The 15782-nt window shown below is 33.2% G+C and overlaps 1 protein-coding gene across 5 annotated transcripts in view; it reads left to right on the forward strand.

The window, feature by feature from the left end:
- Positions 1-15782, forward strand: part of LOC108913051 (nucleolar protein 4-like) — a 158180-nt gene that overhangs the window by 123989 nt on the left and 18409 nt on the right. For 4 of the 5 annotated variants that reach the window (XM_018718512.2, XM_023455522.1, XM_018718513.2 and 1 more), the window contains one exon: positions 15035-15089. In XM_018718512.2, coding sequence (XP_018574028.1) covers positions 15035-15089 — 55 coding nt within the window. Of the gene's footprint in view, positions 1-15034; positions 15090-15782 lie in introns of those variants that run through there. The other variant, XM_018718516.2, reaches the window with a different exon arrangement.

The raw sequence follows: 15782 nt of genomic DNA on the forward strand, positions 1-15782 counted from the left end.
AAAAAAAAGCTTTAATTTGGACCATTATTAAGAAAGTTATGACCAAAAAACCAAAAAAGAGCGTTTTTTTTGAAAATTTTATAACTTTTGAACAAGTAATCAAAAAAATCTGAAAATTTACCAGAAAGGATTTTTTGAGGAGTACTAAAAAATATAAAAAAATTAAGGAAATCGAAAATTTAAATTTTTCGAACCGTCCGATTTGGCGTGGAATGCCCCATATATAACGAACGTTCGCCAGTTGACTTTATTGATGCCCGAGCGCCTTAGTTCATGTCTACTTGTAATGATGCACATGGTCTAGTTTTGAGTCAATGTTTTCACAACGTGCTTATTAGAAGAATTATGGGGATACGCCACGCCTTTCGCGCATTTCGCGGCTCATGAGACATTAAAAGACCTCTACGACCATTTGTCGCCGAGATATCGATGATTGAAGACAAAAGGATCCTTTTCCATTAAAAGTCCGATATTTCGATGAAAAATGATCGTATCTAAATTTAAAAAAGAGGAAATTGAAGTTGAATAAACAAGCTATCTGGTCCATGCAATTGCTTTGCTGAGAAAAATTTTTCGAAGTCCGTGGAAAAATTATATATTAAAGTGGTGACATTTTTGCAAGACCTATTGTATATTGTACCATCTTGATGTCTGTCAATGTCTAAAGTCCTTTATTTTTACTAATTAACCTTTTTTTATTTAAGGTATGTATTTACTATCCATGTGCAAAATATTTGTGTTACTTTTCTTCTTTGTAATTCATCCATACCTTTCATACACTTTAAACTAGACTTTAGCATTATGGGGTCATGAAAATGTATGTAATTTTCTCAAGTAAGTAATTCCATATATTTAAATACGAGTCAATTACAATATAAAAATTGAATTGAATGGACAATTCAATATCTTCCCTATAATAAAGTGTATAACGATAAATGTACCAACCTACCAATACTTAAAAAAGATCAGGTAGATTTTGGTTTTAATTTATTTTAAGAGTACTCTGCGATTAGGGAAAACAGATAATGTAAATTTAGCGCCATAAAAATAAAAGTAAATATACATATTGTAAAGTAATAAATAATCTTATACGCTTAACATATGCTTCTAATTTTTTGCGGATTCACCAGCATAGAAAAAAAAAAATTGGCGCAAAAACACATTATAAATTGTTTATAATACTCGTAATATATATTATTATAATTTTGAACTACCTAAGCAAAAATTATTTCACTTATAAATCTTAACTAAAGACAAATGTTATTTCGATTACGATGTTCTTGAGCGGGTATACCAAATAAATGTATTTTTGATTCAAAGTAGTCGCTTTTCCTTTGCAGGAATAGAAAATACCTGTATCATTTTTTTATATTAAAACAGATGTATAAAACTACATTGCAGAAAATCAAGACCGTAATTTACAACAAACAACTCAATCAGTCAATATTAGTATCTACACACACATGATACGTATATATAGGTAAATGCCGTTTTATGGAACATTGATAACAGGTGACTATATAGCAATTCATGGGAAAAACTTGTTAGAAAACGATTATATTCAGAGTGATGAACTTTTACCGTCTGTAACGATGAAAAAGTTTATACTTGAGTGAACTGCAATAAAATACTTGTATGTTAATATGTTACTTTTCTATTTTGCTTGGTAGTTTTCCATAATAATTATTACCCATTGCGTTTCTATGACTGCCCGAGCAGAAGCTTAAAGGAGAATTGTTGATAATCTAAATAATTTTGCATAGTAATTGAAACATTGTTAAATTTTATTCATACAATAACACTGAAATTCGGGAGGTTTGCTTAATATGGAATATTTGCTCAATTTAAGTAAGTAATGTAATTCCAATGTAAATTATTATACTTACATAAATTAATAAAGGTGTGTTCCAATGTAAACAGGACTTTAAAAAATAAGAATAAAAAGTTTTTTTTGGTTCAATACAACGATTTGCACAGTCTAAAGGTATGTCGAATGAATGTGCACAAAATGCTTCCAAAGGCGGTTACGGGGAGTGGTTGCCAGTTAGAATTTAGGGATTTTTACTTGACAGTACCAGCCTTGCAATATGCCTGCCTAAGCTCTGTTTCATTTATTATACCCATATCCAAAATAATTTTGATTAGTATGCATATTGCTCCTGACTTCCATACCAGGGAAGGCGGAAAAATTTAGTACAAAGTATTGAAAAAAAAATCAGATATAATTAAGTAGTTTTATATCAAGTATTATTGAAATATAGTGATTGACATTTATTTTAAACATATCTAGATCCAGACATGCGACATGGAGCATAAAATGGAGTAAGGCTGTACTAAAATGACTGTCCAAACAAATTTACGGCCAATTTATTCGGAAGGTTACCAACATCCCTTAAATATTACATAATATGGATGCTAAACGGACCTAGACTACTAGTGGATATACTAAAACTAATCGCATTATTTTTTTTGTCAAAACTATTTCACTGCCAACTAGTACACACGTCAATGGTTAAGCTGCCTACATTTGTAAAAAATCTTGAGTCCGCCAATGGCTTCCCCATAAACAATAGAACAAATAATGTTTCAACTTGTTTCTTCTAAATTTAGTGACAACGGAGATAAAGAGGTTAATGTAAATGGGCGATTTTTTTTTTAAAATCCTGTACTTCTAAAACTAATCAAGTTACCCAATATCTTTTGGTATAGTCTTTCCGATCTCAATTGAAGAACCAAGAGGTTGGCAGTATGTACCAGTCTCGGTCGCTGACGCTGACTTGTTTCCATTTTTATTTAGCCATATCCATATGCAGTCTAGTCGCCCAGTTGAAAAATGAGCGCGCAGACAAACGCGGCACAAACACAGCCGCACTGGGCCAACTGGTCATAAATTCGTTTGTCAACAAATGGCCTAGCAGTGCAGTGCAGCAATGCGGAATTTGGTGTGATTCAGGTAATTTTAATTTATAATAGGCACCTTCTATTAATCATTTATATTACAATTGCGAAAGGGAGAAATATGAGGGATATTTTGTTTACTAATATTATCACAACATGGCATTTTGGAGACCTTTTGAAACGGAACAAAAGGAAATTTACCATCAATATAATAAAATTGTTTGAGGACATAAATAATAAAAATATGTTGTTGGTCAAATGAACATACAGGCTGTTACAAATTCGATTTTCACTACAGGGACCTTGGAAACGGTAAGAGGTGCAAAGTACAGTGGATGGCCAAATTATTAGGGACAGTACTCAGTTTCTTCTATTTTCTAGTTTGACTGATTTTTGTGAGCAAACAGTTGGTTCTCTGGCTTGTAGCTATTTTTTGTTGAAAAGAGTGTATTATTAAGATCATGAAAACAACGAGTTACGTGGGCGAAACTATTTATTTTTTTCGTAAAAGCTATATGTGCATCAATGGAAATCTGCTAAAATTAATCTTAGTATTTAGTGATACACCCTTTGCCGAAATTAGAGCTGTTATGTCTCAAGGCATGCTCTTTATACAGACTTTAGAATTCTGTTGGAGTTCGACGTTGTGATGCCATTCTCTGATGAGAGAGTTTCAACCAATTGGTGTTTGGTGGTGATCACCTCATTAGCAATCGCCCGTTTGGTGAGTCCCCACATGTTCTCTCAGGGCAAAATGGTAATGCTTTTTCGGCCAGGAATACACTAACACTCCTGCCTTTGTGGCACGGTGCCTAACCGTGCATAAAAATGGACCCTGCATCACCAGGACACCATTCTTCGATCTGTGGCAGTAGCTGGATTTTTTTTATTCGCTTATACGTATCCTGCCTCATGATCCCCTCACGATATATAGGCGTCTTATGCCCTTTGCTGAAATCACAGACCATACCATGACACTAACCGGGTATTTAACCCCCACCACAAAGCAGTCTGGATGGAACTGCTCTTTCCAAGACTTCGTCGGAGAATAGAACTTTTGTCGACCAAAATTTGAAACGCTGATTCGTCGGAAAATATTGATAATCACAAAAAAAATCTTTATTAACACTATTTTAATTATTTGTTCTCATTCGAATGCAGTCTGCAACAGTCATATTCTGGAGTTATTGGGCCCATTGCAGCCGCATCTTCTTCATGACCTCCATCAGAGGTGTTTTTTTGGTCGACAACGGCCGATCAGGTTTTCTTCTGACAATCACCTTCGGACTGTCATTTGGGAAATTACAATTCCTTCATTGTTTATTATAGTAATTCTATACGAAATATCAATAACGTTTTGATAATTTGTGATAGTAAATACTCACGAAAAATGACTTAACATTATGAGCTGCAATACAAAATAAAAAAACTTTGTGAAGACCTATTTGTTTTTTCAGAAGAATTTGAACTATAGTAGGATCGTATTCGATGCAAAGTAAAGCAAAAAGTTGTCGGTCTTTTATCAAAGGAAAATCGTGTCATCATTTTTAGGAGGCGTAAGATAAATCATTTCAAATTTAAAATGAAATTCAATGTAAAATCTGAAATACCGCTGCATACACACTGTGTTCTGGTAGTAGCTGTAGTCGCCCAGGTGCGTCGAGTGTACGAACTGGTCGGTTATACGTCAAATACTAACCTGGCGAGCTTTGCCGTCAATTAGAGAGCGCTTCCAAAAAACAAGTAAACAACAGTGGTGCGTACAGAGGTGAAATGTAGTACATATGTGGAATTTAGGAAACAAATTGGATTTATAATAAATTACATTTAAAATAAATAGTTTATGAGAATAAAGGAATTGTTGTAGGAACAAGGGTGCCAGACCTGAACTGATCCCCTCGTCCCTTCATAATGTATAAAGAAATTATTCAATTTGTAAAACCCTTAAAAGCATACTTCATTGGTTCCCTTGACAGACAATGATTTATTACTTTTCATCGAATATGATCCTACTATAGAATCTTCATAAATATGAGTACTGTGCCAACCGCTGTAGCTTAAATGGGGGCAAAGTTGTGTAATCAAGGGACCAACATTATGCCTCTAAATAATCAAGGCTAACATGATTAGTTTTCGAAATATTTGAAAAAAAAACGAAATTTTGGATATCCGTTTTTGTTTCATTTCAGACTTATTCGAGGTGATATTGAAAAAAGAGGAACACTTTCTCATGGCCACTTTTTGCCCTCTATCGAATGGTATAATCAATTTTTATATGTAACGTTTCGTCTCTTCAGAACCATCATCAACTTCATTTTTTTAAATACTACCCTAGAAATTTTATTACAGTTTTTGCAAGCCTCATGATCCCTAATACCTATACTGCCTCAGCCCGAACCAGATTCAGACGTTTTGTCTTGAAAAATTCATCTTCGGTGTATTCGTTCCAAATTTATCCATATTTTTTATTTAGATTTCTTTGTTTATTGAATTATCGTACACTGTAAGTGTCGTTAGACCCTGTGAAATCCCTTTAGTTGTTTAAACTACTCACTGTTTCCTTTATTTTCAGTCGTAGAATGCCCTGGTAAAATGTCACGGGTTCATTCCAGGGCACCCTGTAAATAATATTAGGCCAAGCGCTCTCTCCCTCGCGTTTCTTCGACTTACTAAAAAATTCGACAAACCCGAGCCCTGGTTGCCACTACATTTAGGCGGAATTAATCAATTTGCAGCTCATTTTCGCGCACCCCTGCCGCCGCCGCCGTCGCCCCGTCGGTCGGGGGCTCGCACCCCTTTGGCGCGCCTACATACGGTGCGGTGGGTGGCGCGGTGGGGCATAATGGGGGCCCCGCGGGCCATCGGGGACATCTGGGATGTGCGTGCACGTACCTCCGCCACCCCGATCGATATGGTGAACCGGTCACCCCCGGGTGTCGGGGTCCTACCCCGGTCTGTGCCGTCCACGTCCACTACAACATGACACTCCTCGGTAAACAGCCTGATCGATAAATGTAAACTAATGACACACAATCCGTCCGACGTAGGGACGGACAAACAGACGCGACCCTCAGGTCTGCGGAACCGAATAATTTAGATCGCTTCGATTCTGCTTTACGAAGCGATTTGCAGCTTCCTTGCGCGAGAGCGCAGCAGTTCTTTTTTGCAAGTTCTGGGAGGAATCTGGTGATTAATTAAACAATCGATGCATTTTATACTATAAATATTATGTTTATTTCTGCAGAAGTTAGCGACTAATTTGAAACTATCAGAGATATTTGACTAATTGGTTCGCTGAAAATACATGATAGCTTAAGTGACCAAAAATATCTGATAGTTTGAAAACATATTGAGATTGCTGCAGAAACAAACCTAACAGCTTTGTTCCTAGAGCAATCCAAAACAATTTCCGACAGTCAGCGCATGCGCATCCCGATAAAATGTTTACATACGGTTCAAAGTTTATTGTCAAATCAAATGCTGACTGTTGGAAACAGTTTACAATGTACAGAAACAAGCTATTGAGTAATCACATGAAGTTATAAAAAGTCTACAAAATTATCTACAATATTGTATTAATACAAAAGTTGCACGATTGTTCATGAAATTTTAGAACATGGTATTAGAAAACCAAATGAAGTCCAAACAAAATGGCCGCGGATGTTAACTTTGTTAGTTTAAATGGAACACCCTGTATATTTTTACGTATTTGGATAGAACGTTCCCTGTCGAGCATAGTTGGGTCCGTCTCTAACAATAATCATTTTAATTAAATAACATAAGCTGTCAAACAATAACAATGTTGTCAGATTTAGTTAAAATTTTTAAGTTTGCGCATTTTGAAATGTATCAATGCCCGATATGTCAAAATATATAACAACTAAATCTGTGAATCCTTACGTAATTGGAAAAAGGCAGAAATGCCTGAAAGAGGTCTAACAATTACAAAATATATTATTTTCTTAATAAAAAAATCTTCTTTTCGTTTTTTAATGATATCTCGCTTATTGTTAGAGATGGATCCGACAAACCATATATGACTATGCTCAATAGGGAACGTTCCAAATATGCAGAAATATACAGGGTGTTCCATTTAAATTAACAAAGTGAACATGCACAGTCAATTTGTGTGGACTGCATTTATTTTTTTATGATCATTTTTGAAAACTTCATGAAAAATCGTGCAACTTAACTCAAAAAATAAAAAAGTTAATGAGGGGGTCAAAATATAGTGAATAACCCAGTACTTCTCCATTTTTTTTGTAGGAAAATTGTAGGAAATTTTGTTGCGATATCAAGGAAATATATCTGATTAGCTGTTGCGTTTATTAAAATAAACATACTACACTATAAAAGGTGTTTTGTAATAACCTCATCGTGTTCTAGGCAAACGATATTTTTTTAAATAATTTCTTCTTATGAAACAATAGATCTAATCGACTAAGCCCACGTCCATATGAAACTGTATGCTTTAAAAATTTTTTCTATCGCCTGATAAAGTTTTCACTTTAAAACCTGATCTACCCTGTATATACAAGGTGATTCATTAACAATGGGAAAATCGAAAGCTGAAGATACTACACGTGAAATGGGGACCATTGGCGCAAACATCCTTATCCGAAAGTTGATAGTTTCAGAAATACAGGGTGTTGAAAGTTAAAATTTTAAATCGTTTTTTGCGATTATTCTGAAAATATGTAGGTTAGAAACTTGAAAATTTGTAAAACTATATTTTTTTAGACGACGAATAAGATGCGTGTTGTAATTTCAGCATTGCTCATAGAGGGCGCCACTGACAACCAATTTTACTGAAAATTTAGTTAATAACTTTTTACCCTGTATGTCTAACATGAAACTTGATTCAAAACCTGAAAGAGCAATCATTTTTCCATTAATTATGTACCCTTGTTTCATTTCGGTATCTCGATCCTTTTTCGAGAAAAATCGATTTAACACTATGTTTTGATAATATGAGAAATTAAAAGCGAAACAAACCAAGTGTTTCTTCGTGTTATTACATCAATGAAGAATAAAACAAATGAAATCGTAATAATGATTCAAAGTCAGTGTTCGAAGAATCCACCGTTGACATTTACACACTTTACACAACGTTTTCTGAGAGATCTTCGAATTTGAAACAACATATTGGGATTGCGTTTGACTTCGTTGGCAGCGATTTATATTCTTTGCCACAACTCTTCACACGAACCAACATATTATTCCAAATAGAAAAATGAAGAGGATTGAAGTCCGGACTTTTGGGTGGCCAAGTAAAAATGCTTCCACGGCTTGAAGAAGTTCCAGTTTATTTAAGAAGAGACATGTGGTTCATGCACGACGGAGCTCCACCACTTTTTTCTTGGCCAGTGCGTGCATATTTAGATGCAGTTTTTCCAAATCGCTGGATTGGCCATGTAAGCATTTTTGCTTGGCCATCCAGAAGTCGGTACTTCAATCCTCTTGATTTTTCTATTTGGTCTCGAATGAAAGATATAGTTTACAAAGAATCCATTGGCTCGTGTGAAGAGTTGTGGTAAAGAATACAAATCGCTGCCAGTGAAGTCAGACGCAATCCCAATATGTTGTTTCAAACTCGAAGATCTCTCAGAAAACGTGTAAACTGTATCAGTGTCAACGGTGGATTCTTCGAACAATTACTTTAAATCATAATTACGTATTTTATTTGTTTTATTGTTAATTATTGTAATAACACGAAGAAACACTTGGTTTGTTTCGGTTTTAATTTCTCATATTATCAAAACATAGTGTTTGTTAAATCGATTTTTCTCGAAAACGGATCGAGATACCGAAATGAAACAAGAGTACATAATTAATGGCAAAATGATAGCTCTTTCAGGTTTTGAATCAAGTTTCATGTTAAATGTACAGGATAAAAAGTTATTAACTAAATTTTCGGTAAAATTGGTCGTCAGTGGCGCCCTCTATGAGCAATGCTGAAATTACAACACGCATCTTATTCGTCGTCTAAAAAAATATAGTTTCACAAATTTTCAAGTTCCTAACGTACATATTTTCAGAATAATCGCAAAAAAACGATGTATTTCCGAAACTATCAACTTTCGGATAAGGCATGTTTGCGCCATTGGTCACCATTTCACGTGTAGTAGCTTTAGCTTTCGACTTTCCCATTGTTAACGAATCACCCTGTAGATAGCTTCCGCTACAGTTATCCACATTTTTTCTCCATATAAGTTCTACCAGTTTCTCAATTTCTTCTTTTACGTGATGTGACAGTACAATCAAACGCTTCAAGAGCAATTATTGCTTTGGTACCTATTTATTTCTGAGAAAATAATTCAAATTGTTCATTATCGACCACATATCGGAGTATTTCAAACATTACATCATTACAACATAAAAATTAGGTCATATAACAAAAACACCCAGTACGGTAGATGTAATCTCGATTTATTTGATACATTTGACTTTCAACAAGCTTTTCACACTTATAGGAAAAAGAAACATTTTTTATTACAGTTCCATCACAATGTAAATCAGAATAACGTTTAATACGTTTATTAATTTTATAGACAAAGTTCGAATGACATTATTAAATATGTTTTGATGTAGCGGTCCATATGAACACCCTCCAAAAAAAGAACTAAACATGCACTAAAAATGTAGTTTCCATTACTGCGCTGTTTTGTTTATGCAGCATAATAACAAACTCCAGTCGTTATTATTCGCTGAAAACAAATATTCGTTTGCATGTTACGGGTAATTACTTAAGTACAGGATTTCTGCTAAAGAACGGATCAAATTTCATCAGTAGATCAAACATAATGACGGTAGTTCATATAAAAATTTGTCGGTGAAAGCTTCGTTCTCAAAATACAAGTGTTATTCAGTTAAAAAACAATTAAACATAATAATTTAAATCCATTCTTGGAAACATATGTTGCAATTGTTTTTTAATTTTACATAATTGACAACATCTTGAACCTCTGCTATTACGTATAGTTTTAGTTGAATTAGAATAATCATTTTATTACATTTTCTTTTTGTTTTAAAATAGAATCTAATATTTTAAATTTTATGTAAATACAAAGAAAACACTAAATCAAAGCACATATAAAAATTATCAAATAACATAAACTAGGAGAAAATGACTGGATTCGTTAGTTATGTGAACAATTTTTAACCCGTTGATAATGATTTTTGTTTTATTTGTACTATAAATTAAAGATTAATTTAATTTAATTCAGTTAATTTATTAGAATTTCTAATTATGTATGTATGATCTAGATATTAATGTATCAATTATTACTGTCCTCTGTTCTTATTATAAATAAAAAATAAAGTTCTTTTTCTATATTATAATGATTTGAATGAAACTTGACGTACATAAAAATCCTTAAAGGTTCATAACTTTTGAGTTGTCGAGACATTGCACTTGAGTCTGTGGTTTGTGCGGTTTACCATCATTCACATCCTACAAACTTTTCCTTACACCTTTTTTCAATAAGCATCGCACTAGGTGTATTCTCAACGACAGTAATGGAAAGATTAACATTCAAATGTTTTCCACGCAAGCGCCCGATAGTTTTAAAACTTTAAATAACTCTAGAACGGAATCTAATATTTTAAAAGTTAACCAAAAACCGTTTTTAATATATAAATTACCATTTACGTTAAAAATAAGTAGTATTGTACACGTGAGTGCTTGGGGTACTTTTCTATCCACATGGAATCATTTACGCTTGCACACGAATGAATTGCGAGTTTGCCAAGTTATGTGACAAGAAAATTATTTATGTATACTTCAGGTTGGTAGGTACAATGTAACGAATGCATATTGCAATTAATACTAGTTTAAAAAGCTGTGTGTTGAAATATATTTAAGGAAAAGAGTGCTTACCTAATCAGCGAAAAATAATATGTTAAATATAAAATAATGCGTAAAGATTAGCGAATTTTATAAATTTATATACCATCTCGACATACCCAATTCCGTTCTACATTTTAATCATAAACTGAGTCACTTTAAAGGAAAATACAATAGTACGGCACCCGAGCTAAGAAGTGACTTGTTGACGGGACACTTTTGTAGAGGATTTCGCAACGAAAGGTCATTGACACGCTGCAGCATTAAATTTCGACTTGCATCACGGGAACTCGTGCATTAAACCGATGCACTACTATAAATATTTATACGAATCCCGTACTGTTGCTTGTTTAGCGAAAAAAAGTATTTGCGAATCGAATGCGAAATTCCTGAAATACCGCCAAATATAGGTTTTTCTAAAATATTTTGGAAAAAAGGACTCAACCGAACGAATATCTTGTGTATGATTTTTAGTATGTTGTAGTATGTTCATAAATATCTCAACAAGTTTTCTATTAAAAAGTCGGGCATTTTTTCGAAAATAAAAACAATTTATTTCATTACATATTTTACACGATAAATTGTACCGCGCTATAAAATATTTGCACACATTTCAGATTCACCCTGCCTGCACTTAAAAGAGTAGAAAGAATATATTTTAAAATATGATAAGTATGCGTTTTACATTTTGTTTGAGTAAAAATCATGGCAAATATAAAAAGATAACAAGTAAATTGTTATCAGTGTATACATACACACAGAAATGGAGCCATTTGCGACTTGTATGTATCGCGGTAGTTTTAACCTCAACAAAATCGTTAACCATAGGGAGCGATGGAGAATTGTCACATGTACGTTTTTAGTGTCGTGTTGTCTGTACTATTACAATGAAGCAGGGCAATTAGATGAGGCTACTATCAAATTTTATAGGGAATTCAATCAATAAAGCTCGTATTGGTGCAAACACTGTCACGCTGATGTTTGTACAATTTCAGAACCAGTTTTAATTGGGCGGTATTCCCATAATAACAACTGAAAATGGAGGAAAATGGAGTTTTCTGTGGTATAACTTCGTCTTTCTCTAGTAAGACTACATTTAATTTCTTCACCTTTATAGCTCACTTTGTAGTAACGGCAATAAATCTTTAAATTTTTCATAAAATTTGTTAATTTGTTTATAACTGCTTTTCCTTAGCCATTTTAACAACAATTTAATTCTGCTTTGAATGAAACCTCTATTTAACAATATTTTAGGTCATGTAACTCCTATAAAAGTATAATAAAATAAACATTCAAGTTAATTTTGGGAAAAGTAAATTATCGTACTCTCCATGTACGTTTTTCCATTAGTGATCAACCAACAAAACCATTTTAGGTAATGTGAAATGTAAATCGTGATATAATGGCTTATATAATTTAAAAAAGTGCAGTTAAAGACAGATGCGCGTCGTAGTTATATAACAGACAAGTTGTTGCTATTTTCTACCGCATTTCGTCCACGATTGGTTGTATTTCCAGGTGTTATGTTTGATTCAAGGTTGTCAAGTACCAAGTCGGATATGTTTGTTGCATTTTATGAAGAAATTCATCCACTTGTTTTATTGCCTTCTCCACGAACAGTGACGCGTCCAGAGATATATCATTAGCATGTAATAAAACGAGTTTTTCACCAATTATCCCAAATATTTTGAAAAATTACTAACAAATCTCAAAAAAGCCTGATTGGTTGCTAATTAACGAAGGATAATTTTTGTGTCAAAATTGGCTTTTGATCAAGATTAACTGTTTGTTAATGAAAGAAACAATTAATAGTAGCCTTCATTTTATTTTTTGCAATGCCATCTATATTTGTAAAAATATTCTTTTTTTTTTCAGCGTTTCCTAATGCCCATCTATTTAAGTTTTTGAACTTCGCAATATTTACATTGAATTAGTGATCACGTTAGTGATGCCAATTTAATGTAACAAATAATTGTTTATAAAGACAAATTTTAATATTTCGTAATAAATAATTTTGTTTATTTCGGGCAATCATTCTAGAGATGAAACTAATTGAACATATACTTCAAGAAAAACTGACGTTATACGACTGAGGTGTTGCTTATACAGGGTGGCCAAATGAAAACGAAATAGCCATTTTCAAGAATTGCGTCAAGATTGTAGAAAAACGCTCAGACCCGTCGATTTTAGATTAAAGGGGGACATTTTTTGCTGGTATTTTTGACTCCACCACTTTCACCCCCAAGCAAGGGTAAGCATCACCCATCACTTCAAAATATTTAAATGGCATTGGGGGTTGAGTAATATTTCTTTTGAAAGCTCTTACAATTCTCTTTACACCAGACTTTAAGTTTTATAATTCCAATCAATACTTATTAAGAATTTTGATTTTAAAGTTGAAACTTATGTACAAACAGTTAGTAACGGTAAAAATGTCAGTCATTCGAGTTAAGTACGCCAATGGTATAAATTTAGTATGTCTTGCGTTACATTGGTTTTTGGCGATTTGTCATCAATTTCGTAAAAAAACACAATTGTAAAAAACAGAAATTAATGTTATACACACACAATGAACGGAAAATTAGTGGATTCCAAATTATTTTCTAGTATTATTTGGAAGCGTTGGTTGGTAGTTTATTTAATTGTGTTTTTGAAAATTAAACAATATGGTTTAATACATTGCGGAAAGGGTAGATATCATTTCGCTTTACTTTATGAACAATAAATGTGCGAATAAAACAGCTCAGCTATTTTATCCAAATCGACATGTCAGGAGGAAGTATGTTCTAGAGTTAGTAAAAAAATTTCAAGAGACAGGGAACGTAGCCAATAAAAAACAAGAAATTGAAAAATCTATAGTTAATGAAGCTAGTGAAGTTGCAGTTTTGGGACAAGTTCATCTTGATTCTACATTAAGTACGAGGCAGCTGGCATCTGTGTCTGGGATCAATCGGACTAGCATACAAACCATTTTGAAGAAGAATAAATTCCATCCATACAAAATACATTTAGTCCAGGAACTTCATAAGGATGATTATGACCGCCGTTTGCAATTTTGCGAAATAATGGAACGATCCACAGTTCCTTTTTAACATCTGTTTTTCTGATGAATGCAGTTTTTTTTTTGAACGGGACGGTAAATCATCACAATTCCCGCTATTGGTTCGATTCAAACCCAAGAGTTTTTCACGAGGTGCATACACAACAACCGGAAAAATGTAAATTTTTTTCAAAGTATTGGGCGGAATTATAAAATTTAAAGTATGTTGTAAAGAGAAATGTAAGAGCTTTCAAAAGAAATATTACTCAACCCCCAATGCCATTTAAATATTTTGGGGTGATGCTTACCCTTGCTTGGGGGTGTAAGTGGCGGAGTCAAAAATAACAGCAAATAATGTCCCCCATTAATCTAAAATCGACAGGTCTGAACGTTTTTCTACAATCTTGACGCAGTTCCTGAAATTGGCTCTGTATCGTTTTCATTTGGCCACCCTGTATAACACAGTGTCATTCATATAACCCCCTTACCTTTTTTGCCTTTTTATCTAGCAAAAAATGGTAAAGACGGCAAATATACAGGGTGCACCATTTAAAAAAACATATTTCGGTTTATACCTCCTAAGTATTCAATTGTTTTTTATATAAATATTCATCCGCTGAGTCCGCAAGAAAATTACTAAAATGTTCTTTAATTTTTTGCTAGATAGAAAGGCAAAATATATAATACGGTTGGAATATTATGTGAACAACCCCCTACAATTAAATTGTTAAAATATTTTTCCAACATTGACTTCATTTTTGTTTTTATTTTTAGATTTTACAAATCGCAACATTATCTGCCACAGTATAAATGCTAGTGTAATGTTTCTTTCATTTGATTTATATTTTTATAAAACATTTATATGATAATTCAAAAAAATATTGCTACATCCGATTTAATATCTATACAGGGTCGGAAAGTCCCCCTGGTTCATCGGCCGTTACGTGAGAGCCATAAAGTAGGTCATAGAAATCCGTGCGATAGAGAAAGATGGCTATAATGAAGGAGTCTAATAGTCACCGCCCATTTCGCCCTTCCACAAATAAGAAGTGGATCTTATTTGTGGAAGGCCGAAATGGGCGGTGACTATTAGACGCCTTCATTATAGCCATCTTTCTCTATCGCACGGATTTCTATGACTTTCTTTATCGCTCTCATGTAACGGCCGATGAACCATGGGGACTTTCCGACCCTGTATACCCACGACTAAGTCTACAAGACATTTATAAGTACATTTATATTTGTTACAGGAAAATTTGCCAACACCTGAATCTTCTGAAGGGAATGAGGATGAACATTATGGAGGTAAGAATGACTTTTATTTAACGTCAACTTTCTGTAGTGTCGAAGAAACATATATGTTAACAAATTCACAGAATGCAAATTTAAATTCATTTATATTTATACCTATATATTTTTCTACGACGGTTAGTATTCATGAACATTTTTTTCATTACACACAATTTTTTGATATTCTTACACGAAATTCTTTGATATTCCTACACGAAATTCGTCTGTCCTCATGTATGTGCAGGATATAAACCAAATTTTCGATATAATTTTAAAATGCGGCAGGGTTGGTGTTATACTTAATGGTTTGATTTTTTAATTTACATTTTAGGAACTTTGGTTTTAGTGGCATTCGATTTATATTTTTTTATTCAACATGAAGTTCCCATACAAAAATATTATTTTTTAAATATATTATATCATTTGTGGCGCTTTTACATTATGCTATGACGAAAAATTTTCTTTAAAATAAATTTTTTTGCAACAATCACAGCTGCTGTTTCTCATAAAGTTATTAAATTTGGTACAACCGCCTGTTTTTATTCCCTAATTTTTTTTTATACCATTCAAAGGAATTTTTAATTTAAAATCGAGATTGTGATAAATTGAGAAATTGAATTATTGCTATCAATATAAGACTTATAACAAGCAAAAATAAAATTGATTTAAATTGAAGCATTTTTCTCAATATCTAGACGTAAGCAATTT

Source organism: Anoplophora glabripennis, unplaced genomic scaffold, assembly GCF_000390285.2.
Source record: "Anoplophora glabripennis isolate ALB-LARVAE unplaced genomic scaffold, Agla_2.0 scaffold736, whole genome shotgun sequence".
In the NCBI taxonomy this organism is placed as follows: domain Eukaryota; kingdom Metazoa; phylum Arthropoda; class Insecta; order Coleoptera; family Cerambycidae; genus Anoplophora; species Anoplophora glabripennis.